Below are 23,295 nucleotides of genomic sequence, written 5' to 3'. Positions count from 1 at the left end.
TCCATAGCAACTACAGGAATGGGCTGAAGATGAGCAAGCAACTTTGGGTAAGGGTATTTTTACATCCTTACCCAGTGTTACTTGCTTATGTTCATGGACACCTGTTTCTGAAAGGATGATGCTTTTCTCTGTGCATCTCTCTCCAGGTCACTGAGAGGATATCTGATGACTCCAGGCTTGTACAGACCACCACCAAGTGCACTGCAAGCCATCCTTTCTTGTTTGAAAAACACCCGTGTAGAGGCGCAAGCATAACCCTGAGAATCCAAGGCACTGGAGCTCTAATTCTGACTCATCACTTGTTTCTCTCCCAGTTTCCTCCCTATACAAGTGAGGAAGATTAAATTTATTCTTCCCTCTCAAGGGAATTGGAAGAAGACATCATTGTTTGAATTTCTTTTGAAGTATGCAGCATGTCAACTCTTTGGCTCAGTTAAGCTGCCCAAAACTCAGGTATATTGATTTTCTCACACTTTCCTCAAATTCGTTACACAGTCTTTGCCATGAGGCCTGTACACAAGTCCATCAGTCCAAACACAAAGAAAACATGACATGCCTGTCCAGAGGACATTAGAAACAAAACCCTCAGGTTCAAACTCAGGCATATGAGTCACATGTACAACATCAAGCTTATGTGTCTTTGCATGACCAGGGCCTAAGACTAGACTAAAAAGCAAAACTAACCAACAACAGACATGGAGTAAAGCATGCAAGAGAGTGCGGCATCAAAGAAGACAACCTTGGCATCTATTTTTAGATTTTAAAATGTGCGATTTATGTGGAAAGCTGCAGCCACATGAAGGTTTCTTTTCGAGGCAAAGGAACACCACAACTTTCTCTTTAGCTTATGGGTGCAGCAGCAAACAACCGCTCAGCACCCCTTGGGAGGCGCGATTCAGGCACCTGGAGTCGCAGCTCTACCGGCACCTCCCTTCCCTGCTCGGGCCGCTTTCCCCGCAGTGAAGAAGGACCGACCGCCCCCGCACGCTCTCCCACGCGTGCTCTAGCCTCCCACGGGCGCATCCCACCCGCCGTCCGATCTCACGAGCCCCGGGCTGCCCACCACACAGCCCGCTTCTCGCTGCCTCCCGTCCCCGCCACCCGCGCCCTGCGGGTCCCGAGCGCCCCTTCCCCGGCCGTGGGAGCGCTCTCCGACGGGACCGACAGCCCAGCGGCGGGGCCGCCCTCCTCCCCGCCCCGCGAGGAGTCCCCACCTCCCAGCCCCTCCTCCTCCTCCTGCTGGAAGGGGAAATATGAAGCGGAGTCGCCGCTGCGCTCCGCGGAGACGGCGGTGGAGGCAGCGGCGACGGAGCGGGCATCTTCGAGCACTGAGCGGCGGCGGAGCCGGAGCCCGAGTTCTGCCTGGGCAACGACGACAGCGGTTGTGTGCGGGGCGGGAGCCCTGAGGAGCGGCGGCGGGTCCCGGCCCCGGAGGGTGTCCGGCGGACCCCGGCCCCGCCAGCCGCCTGCCCCCCAGCGCCGGGCCGTGGGCTGCCCGCGGCGGCGCTGAGGCGCGGGCGGCGCGGCGGGAGGTGACGGCCGGAGCGAAGGCGCAGGGAAGGAGCGCTGCGAGGAGGGGAGATGTCCGCCCCGTACGGCAGCCTGATGAGATACCTGTTCCCAGCCCTGCTGCTGCACGGTGAGTGCGGGACGGGGCGGGACGGGGTCGGCTGCCCGCGGGGTGACGACTCGCGGTGTGCCCGAAAAGCCGGCGGGGTTGCGAGCGGGCCCCATGACCTCGCTGGTGGAGGGAGGGGGTCGCGGGTGGGTGCGCTATCGTGGGTGTGGATGTTGGGTCCCGGCTGCTCGAATCGGGCGTCTCGCCGAGGAAAGGTCCGCACGGATGCCGAAGCGAGCAGAGACCGTTTTTGGTCTGCCTGAACCCCCTTGTTAGCGGCACCCCTTTGTAAAATGTGTGGGTGCGGCAGCCAGCCGGCGTAGGTAAAATCATGCAGAAAGCACCCAGCTTCCAAGTTCGTGTTGGAGATGTTATCGTTGCATGCCTGTAACTGCTTGGATGGAGCAGCTGCTCCGGGCACCTCACACAAAGATGCTTTACACACCTCTGGGCAAAGGGCTGGCTCAACCAAGTTCCCGGGAGCTTGTCTGAGATGTCCTGCGGGATCCACATCTCACCTGCAGGCAAAGAAGAGTTTTTTTTGATGTGGAGGTATTTGCTGGGGAGCCTTAGGCAGCAAAGTCTGCCAGCACTGGGTCATGTACCCAACAAAAAGTTTTGCTGCACAGAGCAGAAACTCTGGGTGTCATGATGCACAGCCCTGCTCTGATGCTCTCTCAGCTTAGCCCTGGACTGACATTTCTCTAAAACTGCACAGCAAGCAAAATTTTAGTGAGAAAAGCCGGCATATTATACTTAAACTTACAAGGTCAGCTTGTAAATTCATATTTAGGCACTTAAACAGATAGCCCATCTTTCCAGAAAGCCACTGCTCTTCTTGAGCAACTTCTGAAAAGGAGGCTATTTAATGAGCTGCTTAGGTATTTCTAACATTTGGCAGCCAGACTTGAAAAATCTGGGCGCGATATTGTTCTGAAAGAGTGACTTGGTTACAGCATCATTTTGAAGAGTGTTCCTAATTCTGAAGTACTTTGTAGCATCCAGCCTTCTTCAGTTACATTTCTTAGGACCCCAAGCTTACTCGTAAAAACAGAAATTTTTTTTAACTGTTACGATGCAAGTGACCTACATGGGTTCAGTGTGAGATCTGTGAGCTGGGATAAGGATTTCAAAGCTGTTCCTGGGGTTGGTTTTGTGGAGCAGAGATTGTTTCTCGCTGTGTTTGTACAAGTGCTAGGCACACAGATGGCATTCAATAAATAATAAAGAGCATGAGCTTCTGATTTTGTGTTCTGTTTTGAGAAAGAGGGGGCAGGAGACCCTGTTCCCAAGGAGGGGGTTTTATACCCTTCTCACAGCTCAGCTATGAAATCCAGAAACATAGAATTGTGTTTAGTCGAGCCAGACCTGCCAGGACACCAGAGGTGTTCTTTAAAACTCTGTGATCTGGGATGTAAAAGTCAAAATGGGAGGTTTGAAGTTAGAGGGCAAAGAGAGGAAGCATAATTACAGGGTTGGACTCCCCGGCTCATCTGCTTGGAATTACAGAGCAGAGCAGAACCCCGGCTGGAGCAGGAAACAAATCAGGGCCAGTGATCAGATCAAAACAGCAGCTGCCAGAAGAGGATGAAGGATGAAAATAATCTATTTCTCCCATCTGCAGTTATATTTAATCAAATAACATAAACCTACATTCTTGTAGAAGGATACAACTCAGCATCTTGTATATAGAGATAAAACACCTCAGTAACGTAGCAGTGCACAGTTTGGATCTGAGCTTCAAGTGTGGGGAAACTACTGCCCTCTTACAAACTTGAAACGACATCAGTGCCATATAATGCACTGAAATGTAGCCCATTTAAATGTATTTATCCTGTTAGCTTTAACTTGTCCTACAGCTTTTCCCTCTGTGTCATATACTCAATAGGAACATCCTTCAGTCAGCAACTAGCCCGAATTGGTAATATGTAAGGATAACCTGCAATCTCAGGGGATCACAGTGCTAAGCCTCTTTACAGCACTTGATGTTTTCCTGTTTTCTTTTGCATTTCTATTACACATGGCGATTTAAGGGTTAAAAGCAAGTGAGTGTGGGTGAGTGGTTGAGGTTTTTTAGGGCTTAAAGCTTTGTAACACAACTTAACATGTTCCATAAGGCTAAAGCTTCTGCTTTCATTATATTAAGAATGCCTACTTTAACATCACCGAATTAAAATTTGGAAAAAACTTGTCTTTGTTAATCAAAATAAAACCTGTACAATGTCAGGAGAAAACAAAACAAAACAAAGTTTGCAGCTGGAAGTTGTCCATTATCACTGTTTTCTTTGCTTAGACAAAAAGCCACAGAAGTTTCAGATGTCAAATGCTAAGACCATTCAGCTCCAGAAAACCCAATTAATAAGAGCTACGTTCAAGTGGATTCAAAACAAATTGGGCTAATTTCTTTTGTAAATGTAAACTTTTTTTACAAATACAGATGCGAAGAAGAAACTTTAGTATATTTCTGATTATGTTACTGTTAGAATAATGTATTAAAAACTTTAAGTAAAAACTATTTGTTGATAACATCATGGAAATAGTACCAATAAAGATGATGAAGACAGGACTGCTAGGCTTTTCAGAGGAAAACTGTTTATGCTTTTTAAAGTTCTCCGGCAATATTGATTAAATTAGTTACATAGAAGCACTCCATTTCAAAATCTGCTCAGGAAAATAGTAAGTAAATGTATCAGGAGATATAAATACCTGTATCCATAAAATGGACAAATACTGTGCTCTATGCTAAAGATGTATGTGATCTATTCCCTCAGTAAAAATACTACATTTGGAAATCTGGAAGACAACAAAGAGGGGAAGACACACTGCTTCATGTAAGACTTGTAGAGCTTGAGTTAGAAGATGGACTCAGTTTTATTCACAGTGTAAATTCAATTTCATTCATCGTGGTAGCTTGACTGTGGGCTAATAGTGATACGATGTAGGTGTCATGAGCAGTAAGGGAAATTTTTGCACTCTGTAGGGTGTCCATAGGAGATGGGCTGCCAGGCGATGAAGCCCAAAACTAGCCTAAACCATGCTGAAGGCAAATCCCTTCAGCTATTCCAGGCAAGGCTAGTATTTTGTTACTGATGTGGTGCTTTAAGCAGGGCTGACAGAGGGCAGGATTATATGTAGCAAGCTTGTTTAGCATTGTCTTTACTCAGACACAAATCTCATTTGCGTTGGGGAGAGTTCCACTTGAATAAATGCTGGTGCCGAGGCGTGGGTGGAGGACAGGGCAGGGGTCTGCAGGCTGCAGGGCAGATGTCTCTGACACAGAGCAAATGTTTCCTTCAAAGAGGGCAAGACCAAACTACTGTCAATATTGGAATGCACTTACGGCCCAGTGCTGCACCCACTCATGCCAAGGGGGAGAGTTCCTGCTGACCTGAGGAGAGGTGGGCTTTAACCCTTCAGGGCTTCATAAAGAAGCCCATTCTGAAGGCAGTGGTGTTTCACCTTGCACGGGTAGCAGCACTCATCCCAATTAAGAGCCAAACTTCATATTATCAGAGTTTATTGTTGTGTAACTGCTTGGTGTTTGGTTCTCTGACCTCTTCCAAGATGGGGCATTGAGTAAGGACCAAGATGTAGGACAACAGAGGATCTCAATGCTGGGCCTGTCAGCCTTGGAGGAGTTTTTTTTTGATTGTCCCATCTAAACATACTTTGGATCTCTCTTTAGGACCTTCCATACTCTGAAACATTCATTTTGCATCTCTTTGAAAGCTGTATCTGGAAACTCTGTGTGCACAAGGAAGGGAGCAGATATATGTGAAAGGAAATCGTTGTCCTGTCTGCTTCCGTGGCCATAAAACCCAGCTTTCCTTTCCCAACCCTTTTCTTTGTAGTAGCTAATGTAGGTCCCAATCCTGCGAGGACTCTTTGAAGTTCCAAGTGCAGGGAAAACACTGGTAAACACAGACTACGACTTGGTAACGGGACATTATATTCTCCATGGCAATTACGTAAGTTTGCGCTGTAGCTAAAAGCCTGTCATGGGTGTTATCTAACACGATCCCACATCAAGAAAGAGCGTAATCCAAATGTCTCTTTATTTAATTGTGCAGGGCAACTGCCCAGATAAGGAGAGCTATAAACTTAATCCTGCCAATTATTCTTTATCTGTCGTAAGGTTTTTCAAGTTTCAAACAAGTTCTAACTTGTAAAGAGCTTGCTGCAGAAATAAAGCACAAAGATTAAACTGTTTCTATCAGAGCTGAAGCCACTTCATATTTTGAACTTGTACTATCACTTGAGGTTGTTTTAATTCATAATAAAATTGTGCTTTTCTGAATTTACATTGCTATAAATGAAAGATAAAGTGAAGTGGTTCCTGCTGAGCAATACCAATCTAAATCCAGGTTTGAATCCTACTTTCAGGTAACATTTATTCTCTCGTTTAGCGAAGCGTGAATGTGCTGAACACCTGGTAGCTTTGAGTTTTGGTTTGAAGCACTACACTTGGACACATTGGAAGCCATGGTTTGGATTCTAGTAAAGGTGTTCATTAAACTGATTACATCTAAGCTGTTTAAGATTTAAGATTATTTGCATTATACTTTAGAAATCTGGCATCACTGAGAACAGAATTTGGCCTGGGTGTTTAGGCACTAATTAAATTATAAGAACTTGTGTTCAAGGACAACTCTACTTACCATTATCTGTGTTGCAATTTTAGGTTATTTGCATACTATTTTTCAGAAAACAAAAACATTTATTTTAGAAGCTTGCAGGTTTTTGCAGAAATGTTGGTGGAGAGCTTTGTCATAGCCAGTTTTGAAACACATTTGGGTAACGGGCTGCCAACAGATTGCCCTTTCAAGATTTGTATTTTACTCGCAGCTATGTGCAGAATTCTTTGAAGAACTTCAAAGTAACCTATCTTCCCTTAGCAATTATTTTTATCTTGGATGGTTGTTCCCACATCAGATACAGGTTTATAAGTGAATCTGAGAGCCTGAGGTCCTCTGTCTGGCGTAGTTCATGCTCTAACTGGGGCGGCAGCTGTGCAGACCTCCATTTTCCCACTCAGATGGATGTTGCATCCGTCGCTGTGAGGTGTGACCCATGAGGGCCTGGGCAGGCATCCCCAGCTAGCTGTAGCACCTCTTATACTATTTTCAACCAGCTTGATGCTAAAGGTGTGATCTATACCGCTAGGGCTTGATTATGAAAGAGGCGCTGGCTATCAGCTCATCAGAAAATGCATTTGTTTTGCTTTGTTTCTCTAGATGGCACTTCTGATGGGCTGTGGAATTTTCCTTTTGAGCTTGCTCCTTTGCGTAAATAGCCACCATGGAGCGGGTGATACAATCTTATGACTTCTGGTTGTCATGTAGCTAAAGTGAAAATCAGCCAGAGGCTTCACAGAATTAGTGCCATTAGTCTCATGCAAAGATCTTTTTTTTTTGTTTGAAGTCTGTCACGCTTTGGAGTAATAACATGGTGGACCTTATTTATTTATTTATTTTTAACAAGTGAGTAAGATTCCTTCATAACACAAAAAAATTAAAAGTCAGTCAGAGAGTGTCTGAGGTACTCTCAGTCGAGTCTGAAATACTTATGTGACATGTCATGGAGGTACTGAAACCAACCATCTGTCTCTGCTGTAGAGAATAGCAGACTTGGATCACTCTGAATGAAAGTAGTGGCTCCAACTATGTTGCAACTGCGTCTAGGCTCCAAAATGGGCTTTTAAAAGAGCCGTGAAATGCTTTTCCCAGTTTCGTGAAAGCACATTTTAACCTTGAGCCTTCCAGCCTTGTTCAATTTAACATGGCCCAATGGATCTTTAAAAAAATGAGTGATATCATCCCAGTGGGACCTCAGTTTTGCAGAACACCTCACTGCATGCCGCCAAGGGTGGAGCAGGGGGACATGGCGCTGCCGCTGAGCACCTGCTGCCAGGAGAAGCACAGGAAGGCGGCGCGGGGGTTTTGCTGCCCTGCGTGGGAAGCGTTATCACCGGTCTTGGTGTTTGATCTGCAGATGGTACAAGGGGAAGTTACAGCTCCTTTGTATGGTACTCATATGTACAGACATATGCCAGTAAATATAAAAGCGTTGAAATGATTACTTGGTAAGGAAGAAGCCTGTGCTAAATTAAGTATTTCCTTGCCCCAGCAATGCGAACATAGGTAAAGGTCCCATCACTGTCTTTTAATTTTATACCATAATTCATATTCTGATATTCACATCATATTTATGTGATGTTGCCTAGCATGTGTGTGTTTTCTACATCCCTTCCTCTGTCTCTGAAGCGTTTGTTATGTTCTCATGCCTGTCTTGATTACCTAAACTTGTTCCTGCCCTCATTTGTCACAGTTGGATGGATAGAGTCCCAAACAAATACCCTCTTCACAGGTACAGATCTCTGGAGGTATCGATGCAAATCTCCCTTCGGTCCACTGGTTACAGTTTATCATTTGCAAGTTGCAGACAAAACTACATATATGTGACAGGAGGAACTGGGACCCCATTGCTTTTGAGCTATATCAAAGAAAAGACACTGTATAATAACACAAATCTGACTCCTTTTCAAAACCCCCTTCTTTTCATAATATCCTCCAGGGAATAATTGGGAATGTATAATGTGGTTGCTGCATTTTCTCCTTTGATATGTACACATGCAAGATGGTATCCTCCCACAGAAGAATTTTTGCTTGGAGAAATTAAATGCCCAAGTATGTTTAAATGAATAAATCATTCATTTTTTAAGTGCATCTGTATTCCTGAATCATATGACATGAGCTAGGCAAAACACAACTCCTTAAAAGCAAGTGGTATAAAAAATATGCCTTGGAAAAAGTCACTTGAACCATTTCAAAACCTCCTCTCAAAGGCAGATTTCAAACACTTGACAACTTTAAGGGGAAAAGCAAATTTTCAAAGACTTTTTCAGTGTGAGATAATTTGTCTACAGGAGACATCCTGACAACTATGTTTCTGTTGAAAGAATTAGTACTGATGGCTGCAGCCTCTATTTGGTATCTGGCAGGAGATGTCATTTCTGACCCGAAAGATGCTCTGAATGCATAGACAGGAGCGCTCGCTCCATTTCAGAATGAGGCGCTGAAGTAACGTGGGCTTTCTGAGTGTGTGGAGACTTAGAGATGGAAAGGGGTGTTAGGAGGCAAGCTCTCAGTCACTAGCTGAAATTCATATGGACAAAAATACATAGAGTGATAAGTTCACCTGTATCTGGCTGAACTTGTTCTCATAGTGGTATGAAGGCCTGTGATATCTGCCCCATAACCACAAGGTTTCAGATAAACCCAGGTTTTTGAGAGTGTCAAATACTACTCCAGGCTTCAGCCCAGGAGGCTGTACCACTGCATACATGAAGCACTGACCCTGTCTACTAAATCCTGCCCCTCGAAAGATGTAGTCAGTTCAAGTAGAGCATCACTGTGCTTTGGTTCTACCATTTGTGAAGCAGCCATGCCATTTCTGGCTGAAGAATGGGGAGATATTTGACACTAAAGTAAGCGACTCAGCTCAGCAATGTAGAAATACCTGAGAAGCCGTGACTTCCAGAAAGGGAGAAGTATTGGCCCCTGAAAATCTCTCTCCTTTAAGGGCATCTCAGGAGCGTGCTCAAATATCAAAGCATCTCTAGTATTTATTACCCTTTAGAAATTAAGGCCGTAAATTCTCATTCACATTGAAGAATTGTTTGTAACCTGCAACTAAGCTACCAGCTTTTCCGGTAAAGGCTTTATGAGGTTGTAATCACTGATCTCATTAAATCTTGAGATCATTCAGTGGTGAGTACCGTTTACATTCAGGTATTTATTGTATTCTTTCTGATCATTCCTCACCCTGCCTACTGGACAGGTCCTTGCCTATGTTTAGTTTAGGAATTGCTATTTTAAAAGGGTTGACATGTATTTATCATTTTAGCAATGCCATTTTCCCAGGTGTTACCCAAGTTTCTTTCGGAAGATTTAAGGTGTAGCCAACATAATGCATCACTGACACGGTTTTCTTTTTTGCAATAGGAAATAGGAAAGGTTTGAGACAGTGTTGACCTAAAAAAAATAAACCCACAGATTTTCTTGTAATTTCTGTAGCAGTGCTACACGCTACTCAAGCACATGCCTAAGTATTAGGTGGGGCCTGGGGAATAAAGTGTAGGATCCTGCATCAGGCGGCCTGGGCACCAGAAAAGAGAAGGGGGAATTCCAGACTCTGCCCCTGGGAGTGCGTGGTAGCGAGACATCCCTCTCCTGAAACAGCCATCCTGACTTAACAGGCAGCCTCTCCACCTCACTCCATATTTGTTTTCTAGCCCACCGGTTCTTAAATTCCATCTGGCAAAGCAATACAGTTCCCAACCCATGATGTAGGGTTCATGTTTTTCACCTCTTAACCTCTAGATGTGTGTTTTTCTTTTGATCCATGTTTTCCAACATATCTGAGAGGAGGCTGTGCCTAAAAGAGCAAAGACGCATTCCTTCTGAAGCTACATATTAATTTTGTTCCATTAATATTGTGTAGAGAGAGTGCTGGTGGGTTTTGTATGCATACATTACTAGAAACCAAAATTACTGTTTGCTGGAGATAAAATTAGCTTTTGAAATTCCTTTTCCCCTTTATAATAAAAATAGCAGAATCTGCCTTTAATTGACCACCTCAGTCATCACAGAGGCTTCCTGTGTGCAGAGGCTTTGCTTTTAGTATCTGTTTTCCCTAGGCTTTAAAGAGTAGTCTTCATTTGCAAGTTTATTATAGAAGCATTCAAATTAGAGGTGGGATGAAACCGCACAGTTTACATCTGGATCTGAATGCAACTTCAAGTTTCAAGGTCCAGGTTTTGATTGTCTCGACTAGAGATCAAAGAGGTGTCTATAAAATTCAGGTTCAGAGCCACATCTCCTGGGTGTGGAAGTGCAACACTTTGGTTCAAACCATTTTCTCCCTTGTATTTCATAAAGCAAATCTATTTAGTGGATTATTAGTGAGCTGACAGAGAGGAAGAGCTTCCCATATTTATTTAATTTTTCAGGTGAGACAAGAAATGTAAACAGCACATTCCTAGACACATAACATTGCGAACAAGTGTCATTCAACGGGATGTTCTCAGCCTCCTTTATCGTATTGAAGCCTTTCTCACTAGGGTCTCATGATAACTTACACTTTTCTTCCACAGGGCTGGGAGAAGGTTCTGCTCTTCTTCATCCAGACAGCAGGTCCCACCCTCGGTCCTTGGAGAAGAGTGCATGGAGGGCTTTCAAGGAGTCGCAGTGTCATCACATGCTGAAACACCTTCACAATGGAGCCCGGATCACTGTGCAGATGCCTCCCAATATTGAGGGACACTGGGTCTCTACTGGGTAAGAAAAGATAAAGCAAGATGCTTGAGTGATATCTGCAGAAGAGGGGAAGGAAGCAGAGAAGGAAGGATGAATATTCCCACTTTAAGCAGCAGGGAAAACATTTTCTTTAATATGGTGATGCTCTAAGTTCCAGATGCTTTCTATATGTTTATGCATAAAAGGAAAAGAAGCAGCATTATGTACACTAGAATAGCAGACTATAAAGCTGTCTTGATGAATCAATTTATAGTCTGGATTTTAAACAGCATGCTGTGAAATATCTTTAAATCTCTCTTTTTATAGGAAGGATCTCAACAAATTGCCAAAAGGGATGCTTACTCAAATATAACATTCTGCTATCTTTGACTACATGTATTAGATCCATTGAATGGGTCCTTGCTTTCAGAGCATGTGTCTAGCACAGATTTTATTAGCACAAGAAATTAAGAAGATGTATTTCACCAGTTCTATGACTCTCTGTACATGATAATTCATAATTCAGAGAGCTATTTTGCTTCCTGTCTCAGCAGGCAACATTCACATGCTTATTTGAAGTGAATTGTAGTAGGAAAGACTGGGGTTTTTTAACAGAAAGGAGTGTATTTGTATTAAGCAGTGTAGATGTGGCGGGGACACGTTTGAAGGCACAAAAAGACTTTCTACGGGAAGTGGAATTTAACTGCTATTTACACCTTCAAAAAAAAAAAAAAAAAACCTGAAAGTTGCATGGCCCAAATTCAAGCCAAATATAAGTTTTTGCATTAACAGTCAGAAGTTCGAATTAACTGCCACCCCTGCTGAAAGTCTGAGTGGAAAAGCTGAGGACATGATCCTGCACATCCTCTGCAGACCAGCGTTGGTAGAGATCTGCTGAGAAACTTGCACAGCAGTATAGAAGCTTGTACTGTTCTGTGGATATTCAGCATCTCACTTTCTGATGTTATCAGTCCTTTTCCTAAATCTGCCATGCAAAAGGTGAAAATAGATGTTTAATAAGATGCTATTTTTTACAAAGAAAAATGGAGCCACATAGTGGTCCCTAGACAAAAAGGAAAAGAAAAACATAACTAGAAGAATTTAAACCTACAAAAGTTAAGCCCTTAGTCAGATATGATCAACATGAAGCAATATATTAATAACAGCATAAGAGCAGAGGAAATTGTTGGTTAATTGGCAGGCCACAGGTGCCTAGTTCCTGTTTACTCCCACTCATGCTAGAGGGACATTAGCACCCAAGTGTCTCTGTGGAGCCAAGGAGGTTTGCCTTGTTACCTGTAGTGTACCTGATGTCTCGCCTTGCTAAAATTTTGTTTCCATCACTTTCTGTCTTCCCACAGCTGCGAAGTTAGAGCAGGCCCCGAGTTCGTCACAAGATCTTACAGGTTCTACCACAATAATACATTTAAGGCCTATCAGTTTTATTATGGCGGCAATCGCTGCACAAACCCTATCTACACATTAGTTATACGTGGCAAAATACGTCTCCGCCAAGCATCCTGGATCATCCGAGGGGGTACCGAAGCTGATTATCAGCTGCGCAGCATACAGATCATATGCCACAATGAAGCAATAGCCAAAAAATTAAGTGAGCTGGTGAACCGTACATGCCCTGGATTTATACCAGAAGATAGTCCCTGGGAGCAGGATGTGAGCTATGATTTGCTGAGAGAAGAGAATGGCTGTGAATGCACCAAAGCTCTGAATTTTGCCATGCATGAACTCCAGCTGATCCGCGTGGAGAAGCAGTATCTGCACCACAATTTGGACCACCTTGTGGAGGAGCTATTTCTTGGAGACATTCATACTGATGCTACTCAGAGGAGGTACTATCGGCCCTCTAGCTACCAACCTCCTCTTCAAAATGCCAAGGTATGTGTCTGTAGATATGCCCTCTTTTTAAGATACTAGTGACAAAGCCCACATTATTCAGCTCTTCTGAGTCAGTGCACTAGTGTAACCTAAAATGTAGACATGCTTCTAAAATAAGAGGTGGATTGCAGCCTTACAGGTGATGCAGACAATTAAAAAAAATCACACAGTATATATCAAGAGAATAGTAACTCTACTGTGGTTTATGAGACTCCATCAAATGCGCAAACAGTAGTCTGATGAACTAAGGTCAATGAGGGCCACTCTGAAGATGGAATCAAAGACTTGTACACAGTGGTGGGAGTTGTTGGCTGGGACCACAGCGTAGGCTAGCAGTTGAGAAGAAAGTTTGATACAGGACTGAGAAAGAGCAAGAGAAACAGGCATCAGCGGATGCTTCTGTAGCTGCAGGAGTCCCAGGGAGAGAGGAAATCAAATTGTATCAGCATATGGAAGTTGGGTGATCCATAATCTGAAGAGAAAAAGAGGAAATTGGAAGGTAGACTCATAAAAGGGCGGCATGAAGGAAAAAAACCCTGATGGGTTGTGCAGGTCACGGATCCAGACACAGGCACGCACATTAATGAAATGAAAAACAGGTGAATTTTGCATGGGGCTCTAGTTCCATTTGATAATTCAGTTTTCAAAGGGGCCTCAAAGTGCTGTCAGCTTTGTTAGGAACTGATCAACTCATAGTAAGTTGAAGAAAAATCAAACAGGAAAAATAGACATTGATGGCCTGCAGGAGGGCTGTCTATAGATCTTTCCTGGTGACATTTCAAAGGCAGGCAGCGATTGGAACCACATTGCCGGGTGCCGTTGCCACAGCATCACGTCCAGCTAATGGGTTATCACCATTTTTAATCATCTCATTGCAAACAATTCAAAAATCAGCTACAGCTTATCAGCAATAGCAGGAAACACAACAGGGGAAGGGAAGATTTTGATGAGAAAGCTTTGGCTTTCACTTCCATTCAAAACTGTCCACCCTGGTTTATATCTGCCTGCTGTGAACATCAAATTTCAGTACTTCAGGACCTTACATGATCTACCTTTAATCATTTTAATAGTCTGGCCTAGGTATAATTTTAATTCACAGTCCATTATATCTCTGTATGAAAGCTGCTGTCATTTCTGTCATTCTTATGCTCTCTTCAAGTGACCAGGGACAAATCTGTGTTTTCTTTTTAAAAATGTCTTCCCAAAATGGAGAGTTTCAGCAACAACAGGTGAACCACAGCATGTTCCTCTTCAAAATTTTACTTTAATTAATCCAAACGTGCACATTGGCTTTCTCTTTGCTTATTTTGGAGTCGATGGTTCTTTCCTAAACCTGTTACTTGCAGGTACCTGTAGGTACACATGATCTGACACTTGCTATCTGTTGTATCTGTTCTAGAAAATATGGTACCTCTTTTTCTGACCACGTGAAACAGAGATAAAATCTTGGTTTAATTCACCCTAGCTGATTATTTTTTCTGGTCAAGTCTAGTTCTATTGTTAAGGGCTGATAAATAACATAGTAAATGCTTACACTTCCACCTTGTAGTAATTTCATTACAGTCACAACGATCAGATGTACTGTCAACCAGCTTTATAAAAGTAAGATTTTTGCCCAGGTGAGCTGTAATTTTAGGACACACTGTTAACAATTTTCCTTCCTGTCTCTTCTGCTGCTGTAGCATCACTTTTTCCCTCTAAAATACAATGCCTTTAAAACATAATGCTCAAATATAAGGGATCAAATCTTGCATAAGAGGTCTCTTTCTTGAACCAGGTTAGCTAAATAAACTGTGAGAGCACTGAAAACTCTCATTTACATTCACAAAGTCCGTGATTTCAGACATGATCTGATCCATTCTAACCTGAGTGGGTGACATCTCTATGTGAAAGGTCGGACCAGCCTCAGCCTTTCTGCCTGGGTCACCCTGCACACCATTATCCTGCAGTCCCATGTGTCTGGACAGGCAGGTCCTACCCAGGGGTACCTGTGTGCTCCGACTGGGGACAGCCTGCAGTCTGGCTCCCAGGGGAGGCTTCCACATCATATAGTTACAAAAACTAGGGGAAGGGAAAAACAAACAAGCCAACTAGTTATCTGTTGGTATTCATGAAGTGGAATCATAGAATAGTTTGGGTTGGAAAGGACCTTCAAAGATCCTTTAAAAGTCCACCCCCCCTGCAATAAGCAGGGACATTTTCAACTAGATCAGGTTGCTCAGAGCCCCATCCAGCCTGGCCTTGAATGTCTCCAGAGATGGGGCATCTGCCACCTCTCTGGGCAACCTGTGCCAGTGTTTCATCACCCTCACTGTAAAAAATTTCTTCCTCGTGTCTAGCCTGAATCTCCCCTCCTTTAGTTTAAAACCATTAGCCCTTGTCCTGTCATAACAGGTCCTGCTAAAAAGTCTGTCCCCTGTACAGTGCTTCCAAATAAGAGATTTGGTACCCAGGTGTTGGCAGAGGCTGAATTTATGACACTGGAAGCCCATTCATAAGAGTGCTGTTGCCTACAGAAAGCATAAAAATTCATAAGGATTCCAGCTCTCCATGATGGAACTACTGTGCTTTTATAAATGGGGGTCCCAAGTCCTGACTTGCAGCCCACTGCTCGACTCCCAGTTTGGCCAGTTATGACTTACAGAGAGTTACAATGCCTCTGTTTCTCCTCCAGCCATTGCTTGCGAGACGTGGTTGGCTCCCACAATGTGTATTTACAGCATGTGGATTGCTGGGACACCAGTCTCAGCTGGAACCTTCAACACCAAAAGATGCGTAGGTTTAATGCAATATTGAAGTGCATAACAGCACAGCTTGTCTTTTGTCTTTTTTTTGGTAGGTTCCTCTTGCTCAAATTCAATGCGAGATTTCTTTTTTCTCAAGAGAAGTTGGGCCTGCTGAAACGAGGCTTTCAGCATGATACAAATAACAGTACCGCTAAAAAAATGAACCTTTGCCTCAGCTGCCATGAAAGACTTCTGGGAGTCGGTTTGTACCGTGAAATTCTCTGTGCTAACAGGTTCACAACACAGCCGTCTGACCTAGTGTTTGCCAAATGTAGGAAGAACAGTATGAGAGGTGCTTTTTTTTTTTTTTTTTGGGTCTTTAAAGTCCAGGCAAACATACTGCTGAAAGGTTATAACCCTTCTTCTTTGAACTCTTTTCCTTTTCTAATTGTTGCTCCACTGGGACCCAGCTGAAACTGAGTTTAAATGCTAAATTGAGTTTAAAACTACAAGGCACAGACTCCTCTGGAAACTGGACACCATGAATAAATAGAAACATTAAATCAACTTGTTTTCTTAAGGTTTCTACAGTCATACCAAGAGGTTGGGGAGGCCAGGAAATTGCTTCTGAAGTGAATCAGGTGTATTGTGTGGAATCTTTCATTTAGGGCTTTTTTCATTTCCTTTTTATTTATTTTTATTTTAAACTTATAAAGGCCTGCCTAAAATAAGTTAAGAGGATTCACATTTTGAGTTAAATTTATAGTTAAGCCTCTATATAGAAGAAAGTTCCACCCAGCTCAAGAGTTTACACAGACTGTAAGTTGAATGTGGTAGCCACATTCATTACTTATGTGGTTGAAATGAATGGTAATTAAAAGCAAATGATTGCTGGATATGCTAGGAATGCCAAAGCCACATGATCAGGACTTTAAACAAATAGAATTGGACCTTCTCCAGATTCCTGTAGCAATTTCACCACAGGTTGGTAAATCAAAAGGGCTGTCCAAAAACCAGACAGCTTTATGCTGAGCTACAAATCTGAATAAATTCACAGATTACCATATCTCAAGTGTTCATATAAAATCAGGGAGCTTTTAAAAATATATATGTCATCTCTTAAGGTTTTATGAATTCTCTTAGATAAGAGCATACCTTAAACAAATTCCTCCGGTAAAATATGTGAAAGTTCTTGAGTGCAGCTGATGACTAGGTCACTGTATAGATTTATCTTGGCGGTCCTCTAGCCTTGCTCAAGATATCAATTAAGACTTGCTGAGGAACCAGGCCAAACATCTTTGATGCCTCTTGATGTTGTGAGTTTGTCAAGGGATTCAAGCTACTGCACATGCAGCTTTTTTAGCCAGCATGAGAAAGGACACGGTTGGAAGGACCAGGATGGTGGAACTGCTTGGCCATCATCATGCCTATTAGACACAATGTTCCTGATGAGGATAATGCCAAGCAGCATAAAATCATAACTTATTTACAAATGCATACAGGGGCTTGTAGAGTGAAGCAAGGCTTGGATGCAGTATTTGTTTGCTATGTGGAAGGACAGAAGATGTTTTCAGAGATATCTGCCCTAAAACTACAGGAAATATGTACAACAGCAATATTGGGACACTTCACATGTAATTGCCTCAGCAATAGTGCTTTGTAAACAAAGAACTCCTTGTGCTCTTTTATCATCTGACAGAGTAACGGGAAAGATCAGAGCAGAGCTGTGACGACCAGTCATTCTAGTTAGATCTTTATTTAGAAACAAGGCTGGAATGGTCAAGAACATCACAAGAAGCCTAAAATATGCTAAGATAACCTTTCTTCTGCCTTTGTCATGCTCGAACATTGGCTGGCCACATACTTGCAGTAAGACATTTTCTCTTGAAAATGCAATTCCAAGGGATCAATTATCTATTACAGGTTTATTTGCTGCTGGGAGCTGACTTTCAGCAGCAGCTGGCATTTGCAGCTAATACAGATTCAACATATGGAGACTGGTGCTGCTTTAGCCAGGCAGTGAAAGAACAAAGTGCGCAGATTTTTTTGTGGCTTTGAAAATTTGTGTCTTCATCTCTTTGAAACTCAGTGACTTACTCTGTAGGGGAATGCTATGTCCTTGAGGAGCTCCCAGGCAAATGAGAGAGCATAAGTTAATAAATAGCTGTTCAACATGTGAAGTGCCTCAGAGAAATATGCAAAACATTATCTCAACCAAAAAGTGTCATTTTGGAGGACAAAACTCCTTTGTTTCCCAGAGTAGTGCCACTACACTTCCAGATTAAGCCAACACTTGAAGGATTTCTTTTGTTCATTATTACTTGCAAAATACTCTCGGTTAGGGAAATTATGAGGGTAGCGCAACAAAAGAGCAGCCAGAAGAACATTCAAATAAGTTAATTCTAGGTTTACGAACAATAACAGTGCATGTGATGCCCTGCAGAGATAAGAGAAGCAAACAGCTTCTAGCTGAACCTGGTCCTTGCCATGCTCGGCAGTGCCCTTGGCGGTGGCCATGCAGAAGAGTGTTTGCTCCTTTGGAGGTGCCACTTACTGCCTATACCAGCATCAGTGTAGGCAAGGGCTGGAGCAAAACGTTGCTTTTCACTCTCTGTGTGAACCTTCAAAAGCTAAATGTTGCTTTTAAGACCCTATACATCTTTGCTGATTTAACTGTTGCTGTCTGCTCTGCCACTGCAGGAAAAGCCTGCCTCAACACAAATACAGTACCAGAGATCAAGATTATCTATTCAGCCTAGCAAAATGAAACATGGTCCTTCAGATCAGCTCCACATATGTATCTAAACTACTGACACCTTCCTTCTTTTTGGCACCTAACCACAATTGCTTCACCTTTTGTAAGAGGGGAGGGAGAACTTGCTGGTAATATTGCTACATGGTTCAGAGGGCTACATCGATTGCTATTTAAAGGCATAATAAACACATAAGGCAGCTTTATTTTGGAATATTCTGTTCTTGAAGATGGACATTTAAGCTGTCCCTTTGGCTTTTCCAGGAATTTTTTTGTTGTGATACTTCCCAAAATATTCATGTCACCATAAATCAGTATAATTTTAACAGGATAGATGACGTGCAAGCACATTCATCTGAGAAAAAGGCTGGTTTTCTCTTTGTTCTTGTCCTTTGCCCAGGCTAAAGTAGTTTATATCAGAAAAGAACAAGCAGAAGACTTTTGAATTTCATGTTGGTTGTGTTTATTTCCGTTTTATGCAGGGCTGTGCAAGAGAATCAACATCGTAGATCGAACAGTTCTGTAATGGTAGTGCCTTCGGATTCCTTCATTATCTTCTCCTTCATGAGAGCAGTTAACAAAAACTGTTCCTTGATATCTTAAAATATATGGCATGCATATGCAGATAAATCTGAACATATCTCCACCCTCCTTCCCGCATGCAGCTTGTCTGTTACCCACCAAAAGCAATCCCAAACTGACAACATTGCAAGGGAGTTACCACTCTCTCTAGCATTTCACTTGCTTCAAGATTTTTAATTAAAGTTTTAAATCTTTGTTATTCTTCATCCCCTTTGGCAGGCTGAATTATAACTGTGTCAACTGTGCTTGTCAACTCCCCAGAGCCAGCCTAATACACATTAGCCAACTCGGCTTCATATGAGGTCATGGAAAGCCTGCAAATTATTGCTTTTGTGGTGAAGAGAGATTGTAGCCATTTGTTAAAGTGTTGTCTTGATCTGCAGTTATCTAGAGTGGTGGAGGAACAGAGCTTGATACTAAACTGAAGAGTTCATAAAAGTGTTGTTTCTGTGGACTCGCTCCTTGGCAAGGTGAGGCAAAGCCATCCAACTTTAGTTGGAAGCATTTCCTTGAACTGACGTTCTCCCAAGGGTTTCCATTTGCACTCGTCCTAGGAGCACTCAGTTACTGACACTAAAGTCAGGCACCTGGTTTTCTTGAGTGGTGAGATTTAAAGCATCCTGTCCAGGCATCCCTCATTCCGGTCCCATCTAGCCCTGCCCATGACACACAGTATGCAAGAGATCATTGCTGAGTGTGTCTTTTCTTTCCCCTCTTCTTCATTGCTTTCCCTCATGGCAATACATGCATTCACATGGCAAGGGTTCCCTACCCCAGGTATTTTGACTGTTGGACCCTACAAAATCCTAAACCACTGGTTAGGTCCATACTGCATGTGCAGTTCACACCTGAGCCTGTGCTTGAGGACACTCGGCACCTGGTCCCTCACCACACATCCCCCTGCAACGAGGATATGCAGGGGTCAACGTGCCAGATGCAGCCACTGCTATGTGGTCCATCTGGTGACATTGCATAGCCAATGTCAGACAGGCTAGCCACAGGATCCACCCTAAAAGGGAAGCCTCCAATGCAAGAGCAACCCAGCCTTGTGAACAACCAGAGCCTGGGCTGCCTCATGTGGGCTCCACCGCTTGGTTAGGAGTGTCTTCCCCACCAATGGGAGGGTGCAGAAGGGAGCAGGGGTGGGCACTGGGGCTTTTGCTAACTCTTTCTTCTTGCAATACCAAATAGATGCAGCCTGTCCTGCTTTTCCAACCATGAACAAGACCTACTTCTTGCCAGACAGCAGTAACAAGTGCAAACAGAGACTGGCCAAAGGTGGCTGAGAACCACCAGCTGAGAACTTTGCTCTTTCCAAACAAGCTCCCCACACTACAGCCACCAGCACAGACCTCGGGGCTCAGACAACAGCAGACCATTGTAGAAATATTATTAATGTCAGTACATGGCTTGATAAGGAAGAATATTGCTACAGAAATTGGAAATAAGTGACTTCAGCATAGTATTATTGTAACTGAGCAGGGTGGGGGTGGCAGCAGCCCTTGAGGAGAGACCAGGCCCAGTCACCAATGGTGTGGGGGCCAGGGAGGGAAGGATGTGCTTAGAGTAGCCACATGGAATATATGTGTTTGAATAAAAGGTGAAAGTTGAAACAGCTGAGCGCTGAGGGAGGCATTAGAGAAAGAAGCCTCTGCTCTGCCAAGGGGTTTGGGTTGGGTTTTGGTTTGACACTGGCATTGCTGTGGGGGAAGAGGAGAGCGAGGAAGATTCCAAAGGTGGCCAAGATGATTGTGAAGAGCATGTGCTTTTCTGTCTTGCTGAGGCAGAGCTGATACCTGCGTCTTTTAACCAAGCTACGGTATGGGAAGGATGTGTCCACTGTGGAGTGGCTCCAGATAAAAAGAGAAGGAGACATGATTTCCCAAATTACTTTGGCAAACTGCTGTGTAATTTCGTGCAAGTTTAAAGACTTTGCAGGGGTAAAACAAACTGCTACTGAGGAAATTAATCAGGTTCACCACTTCTCCAAATTGTTCACTGTTTTTCCTTAGCCTGGGTGAGCTCTGAACAGCAGCAGTCCCACATCTGCCCCAACACCTGGCCTCCTGTAGCAGGAGTTGCCCTATTTTTGGATGGTTTAGGAGCTTGACACACATCACTACATTCTATGCTTTTGTCTTCTTAATGTGTCTCTTGTCTGGTAAAATACTGACTATTTGCAACTATAAAAGATGACAGAGAGAGTCTGTCAGAAAATGGTCAAAATTCTCCATTAAAAATACAAAAAAAAATCCCCTGAAAATGCTTTTCTCATTCTTTAAGAGAAACATTTGCTTTTCAGAGAAAAAACTGAATATCAGAAAGCAAAATTTTGCTTTTCTCTCTCTTCCTCCAGACTATGTACATTCAATAAGATATTTTCCTATGTCCTTTTTAAAATAAGAATCTAATGAAAAATATCACATTAATTTTTTGGTCTGTTCTGCTAAGAATGCATTGCATCTCTCAGACTCTAAGTAGTCTGAGCAATTAATCTTACCTTTAAAACCAGTAGGTTATAGTTGAGATAATGTTAATTTTCCATTATGTAAATAGCCAGATATCAGAATAGTCACCTATTGTAGTTCTACGAGAGAAGAGCTGAGTTACAATTTGAGCTGTTTCAGACAAATAGTGGTTTAAAATTTTTGGATTGAAATACAGACTCGTTTTCAGGATATAAAGAATAAACAAATACACAAGAGAGCAAAAAATGTGAACAAGGTGTTTAGTTGAAAATAACTATAATTTCAGCCTCCTCTTTACCATTAGTGTTTGTTTGTTTTGTCCCTAAATACAACTTGCAGTATATCCTGCAGGTCTTCTCTCTGATGTTAAGCATTGATTTCAGCTTCTGCTTGAACTGTAAGGCAAGGGTAGATTTCCTGTACATTTTGAAAAGTCTTTGGTCCATAGATGTCTTAGTCTGTAACAAAAGCATCAGAATACAAAGAAAACTAGAACAGATTGCAAAAAGATCTTTTTAGGTGTTATTAAAAGCGCATTTCATCATTGCTCAGAGAGCATGCCAGTTGCGTGATAGTTTTTTGTCCTAGGCCATAAAAAACACTATGAATTGATTAGAGGCAAATTAGTCCTAGGCAGCCATAGAAACCCATGGAACTTATGAGAAAATTGAACTATGCCAAGAGGGTTTATGTTTCTGACTATCCACAGCAATTGGGAAAAAGATCAAGGAACCTCATCCTTGTTTGCTTTTCTTATTAGAAACCTCCCTGCTTGGCTTGGAGAGCTCTCTGGCCCCATTACCACTTCAGCTGAGGCAGCAGGAGGGAGGGATAAGGAAAAATGTTGGTGGAAATTTTCAGATCACAAACTGTTTTCTCCTCAAGTACAAGGACTGAGTTTCCAGCCAGAGATTCAGGCTTATTTCAGCCCACATGGCCTCATGGATTAATTCAGAACCTGGCTTTAAAGGGTGAGGAGTTGTGGCACCATGGATTCGTCATTGCGGAGCTACAAGGAGGCACTCTTCATGGGAAGGGATCTTCCAGCCATTGGGCAGCAGCCATTTCAGGGGCCAATCCTTTTAGCAAAACCACGCTATTAAAAGTATTGCATTGTACACCTAAGATAATCAAAACGTAGAACAGATGTTCTTCCTGTCCCCTGCTCATTTTGTTGCTTTTTAGTTTATGTCCTGCCCAAATGAGCTTTTTATTAGAGAGTACTTAATCATGTTTGGACTTGAATGTCCTATGCCTCTGTTGCCTGTTTTCTTTCAATGTCTGTTTTTAGAAAATAATCTTTCGCTGAGACACATGGAAAGGGAGTGATTTGCAAAGCCTCAGCTAGTGTAATTAAGAGCTAAGAGCAGCTGACCTGAAAAAGCAACAGTGAAAAAGACAGTCAATTGTTAAACATAAATTACTCCATAATTAAGTCCAATTGCCTCATAACAAAGCTAGATCTTTCTTTCATCCATTACTTGGACAAAAATCATACTGAGGGAGTTTACATGTGGTATATTCTTCTACTAAGAAGTTCATAGCTCTGTGAAGACAGTATCACAGGAAAAAAAAAAATAAAAACAAAACCAAAACCAAGATTTATGTAGGGTTAGATTCAAGCACTGGTCTCATGGAAGCGATGCATTCAGGGTACATCCATATGAGGTGCTTGAGCCAACCTGTTAAAGGGATACTCCTGTATCCCTCCTCACGGCCCAGCCTCCCCCTGTCCCACTCCCTATTCATTGCAAAAAGTGCCTATTCACCTTAGCCCTTTCATCCCGACACATTGTCAGTAACTAGAAGACAGGCCAGTTGGACATTTCTTAGCAGCACAACTGGCCAGACCTTCAGAGCTGGTGCAAATCCCTCGGAATTAGATGAGCTGCATAGACTTACAGCAGTTCAGGACCGCAGAGGTCCAAGAGCCAGATGATCCACAGACGAGTGTTCATAC

The 23,295-nt window shown here is 43.0% G+C and overlaps 1 protein-coding gene across 2 annotated transcripts in view; it reads left to right on the top strand.

Moving 5' to 3' along the window:
* Window positions 1-1,252: 1,252 nt before the first annotated feature.
* APCDD1 (APC down-regulated 1) overlaps window positions 1,253-23,295 on the top strand; it is a gene marked incomplete at its 5' end in the record, with an annotated part of 33,909 nt that continues 11,866 nt past the window's right edge. The window contains 3 exons of one of the 2 annotated variants that reach the window (XM_082046187.1): window positions 1,253-1,639; window positions 10,773-10,956; window positions 12,276-12,807. In XM_082046187.1, the coding sequence (XP_081902313.1) occupies window positions 1,582-1,639; window positions 10,773-10,956; window positions 12,276-12,807 (774 nt within the window). Of the gene's footprint in view, window positions 1,640-10,696; window positions 10,957-12,275; window positions 12,808-23,295 lie in introns of those variants that run through there. The other variant, XM_082046186.1, reaches the window with a different exon arrangement.

This window comes from Streptopelia decaocto, assembly GCF_964273445.1.
Source record: "Streptopelia decaocto genome assembly, chromosome: 2".
In the NCBI taxonomy this organism is placed as follows: Eukaryota; Metazoa; Chordata; class Aves; order Columbiformes; family Columbidae; genus Streptopelia; species Streptopelia decaocto.
The sequence above is the reverse complement of the archived record's forward strand: the minus strand, read 5'-3'. Positions and strand labels throughout refer to the sequence as shown.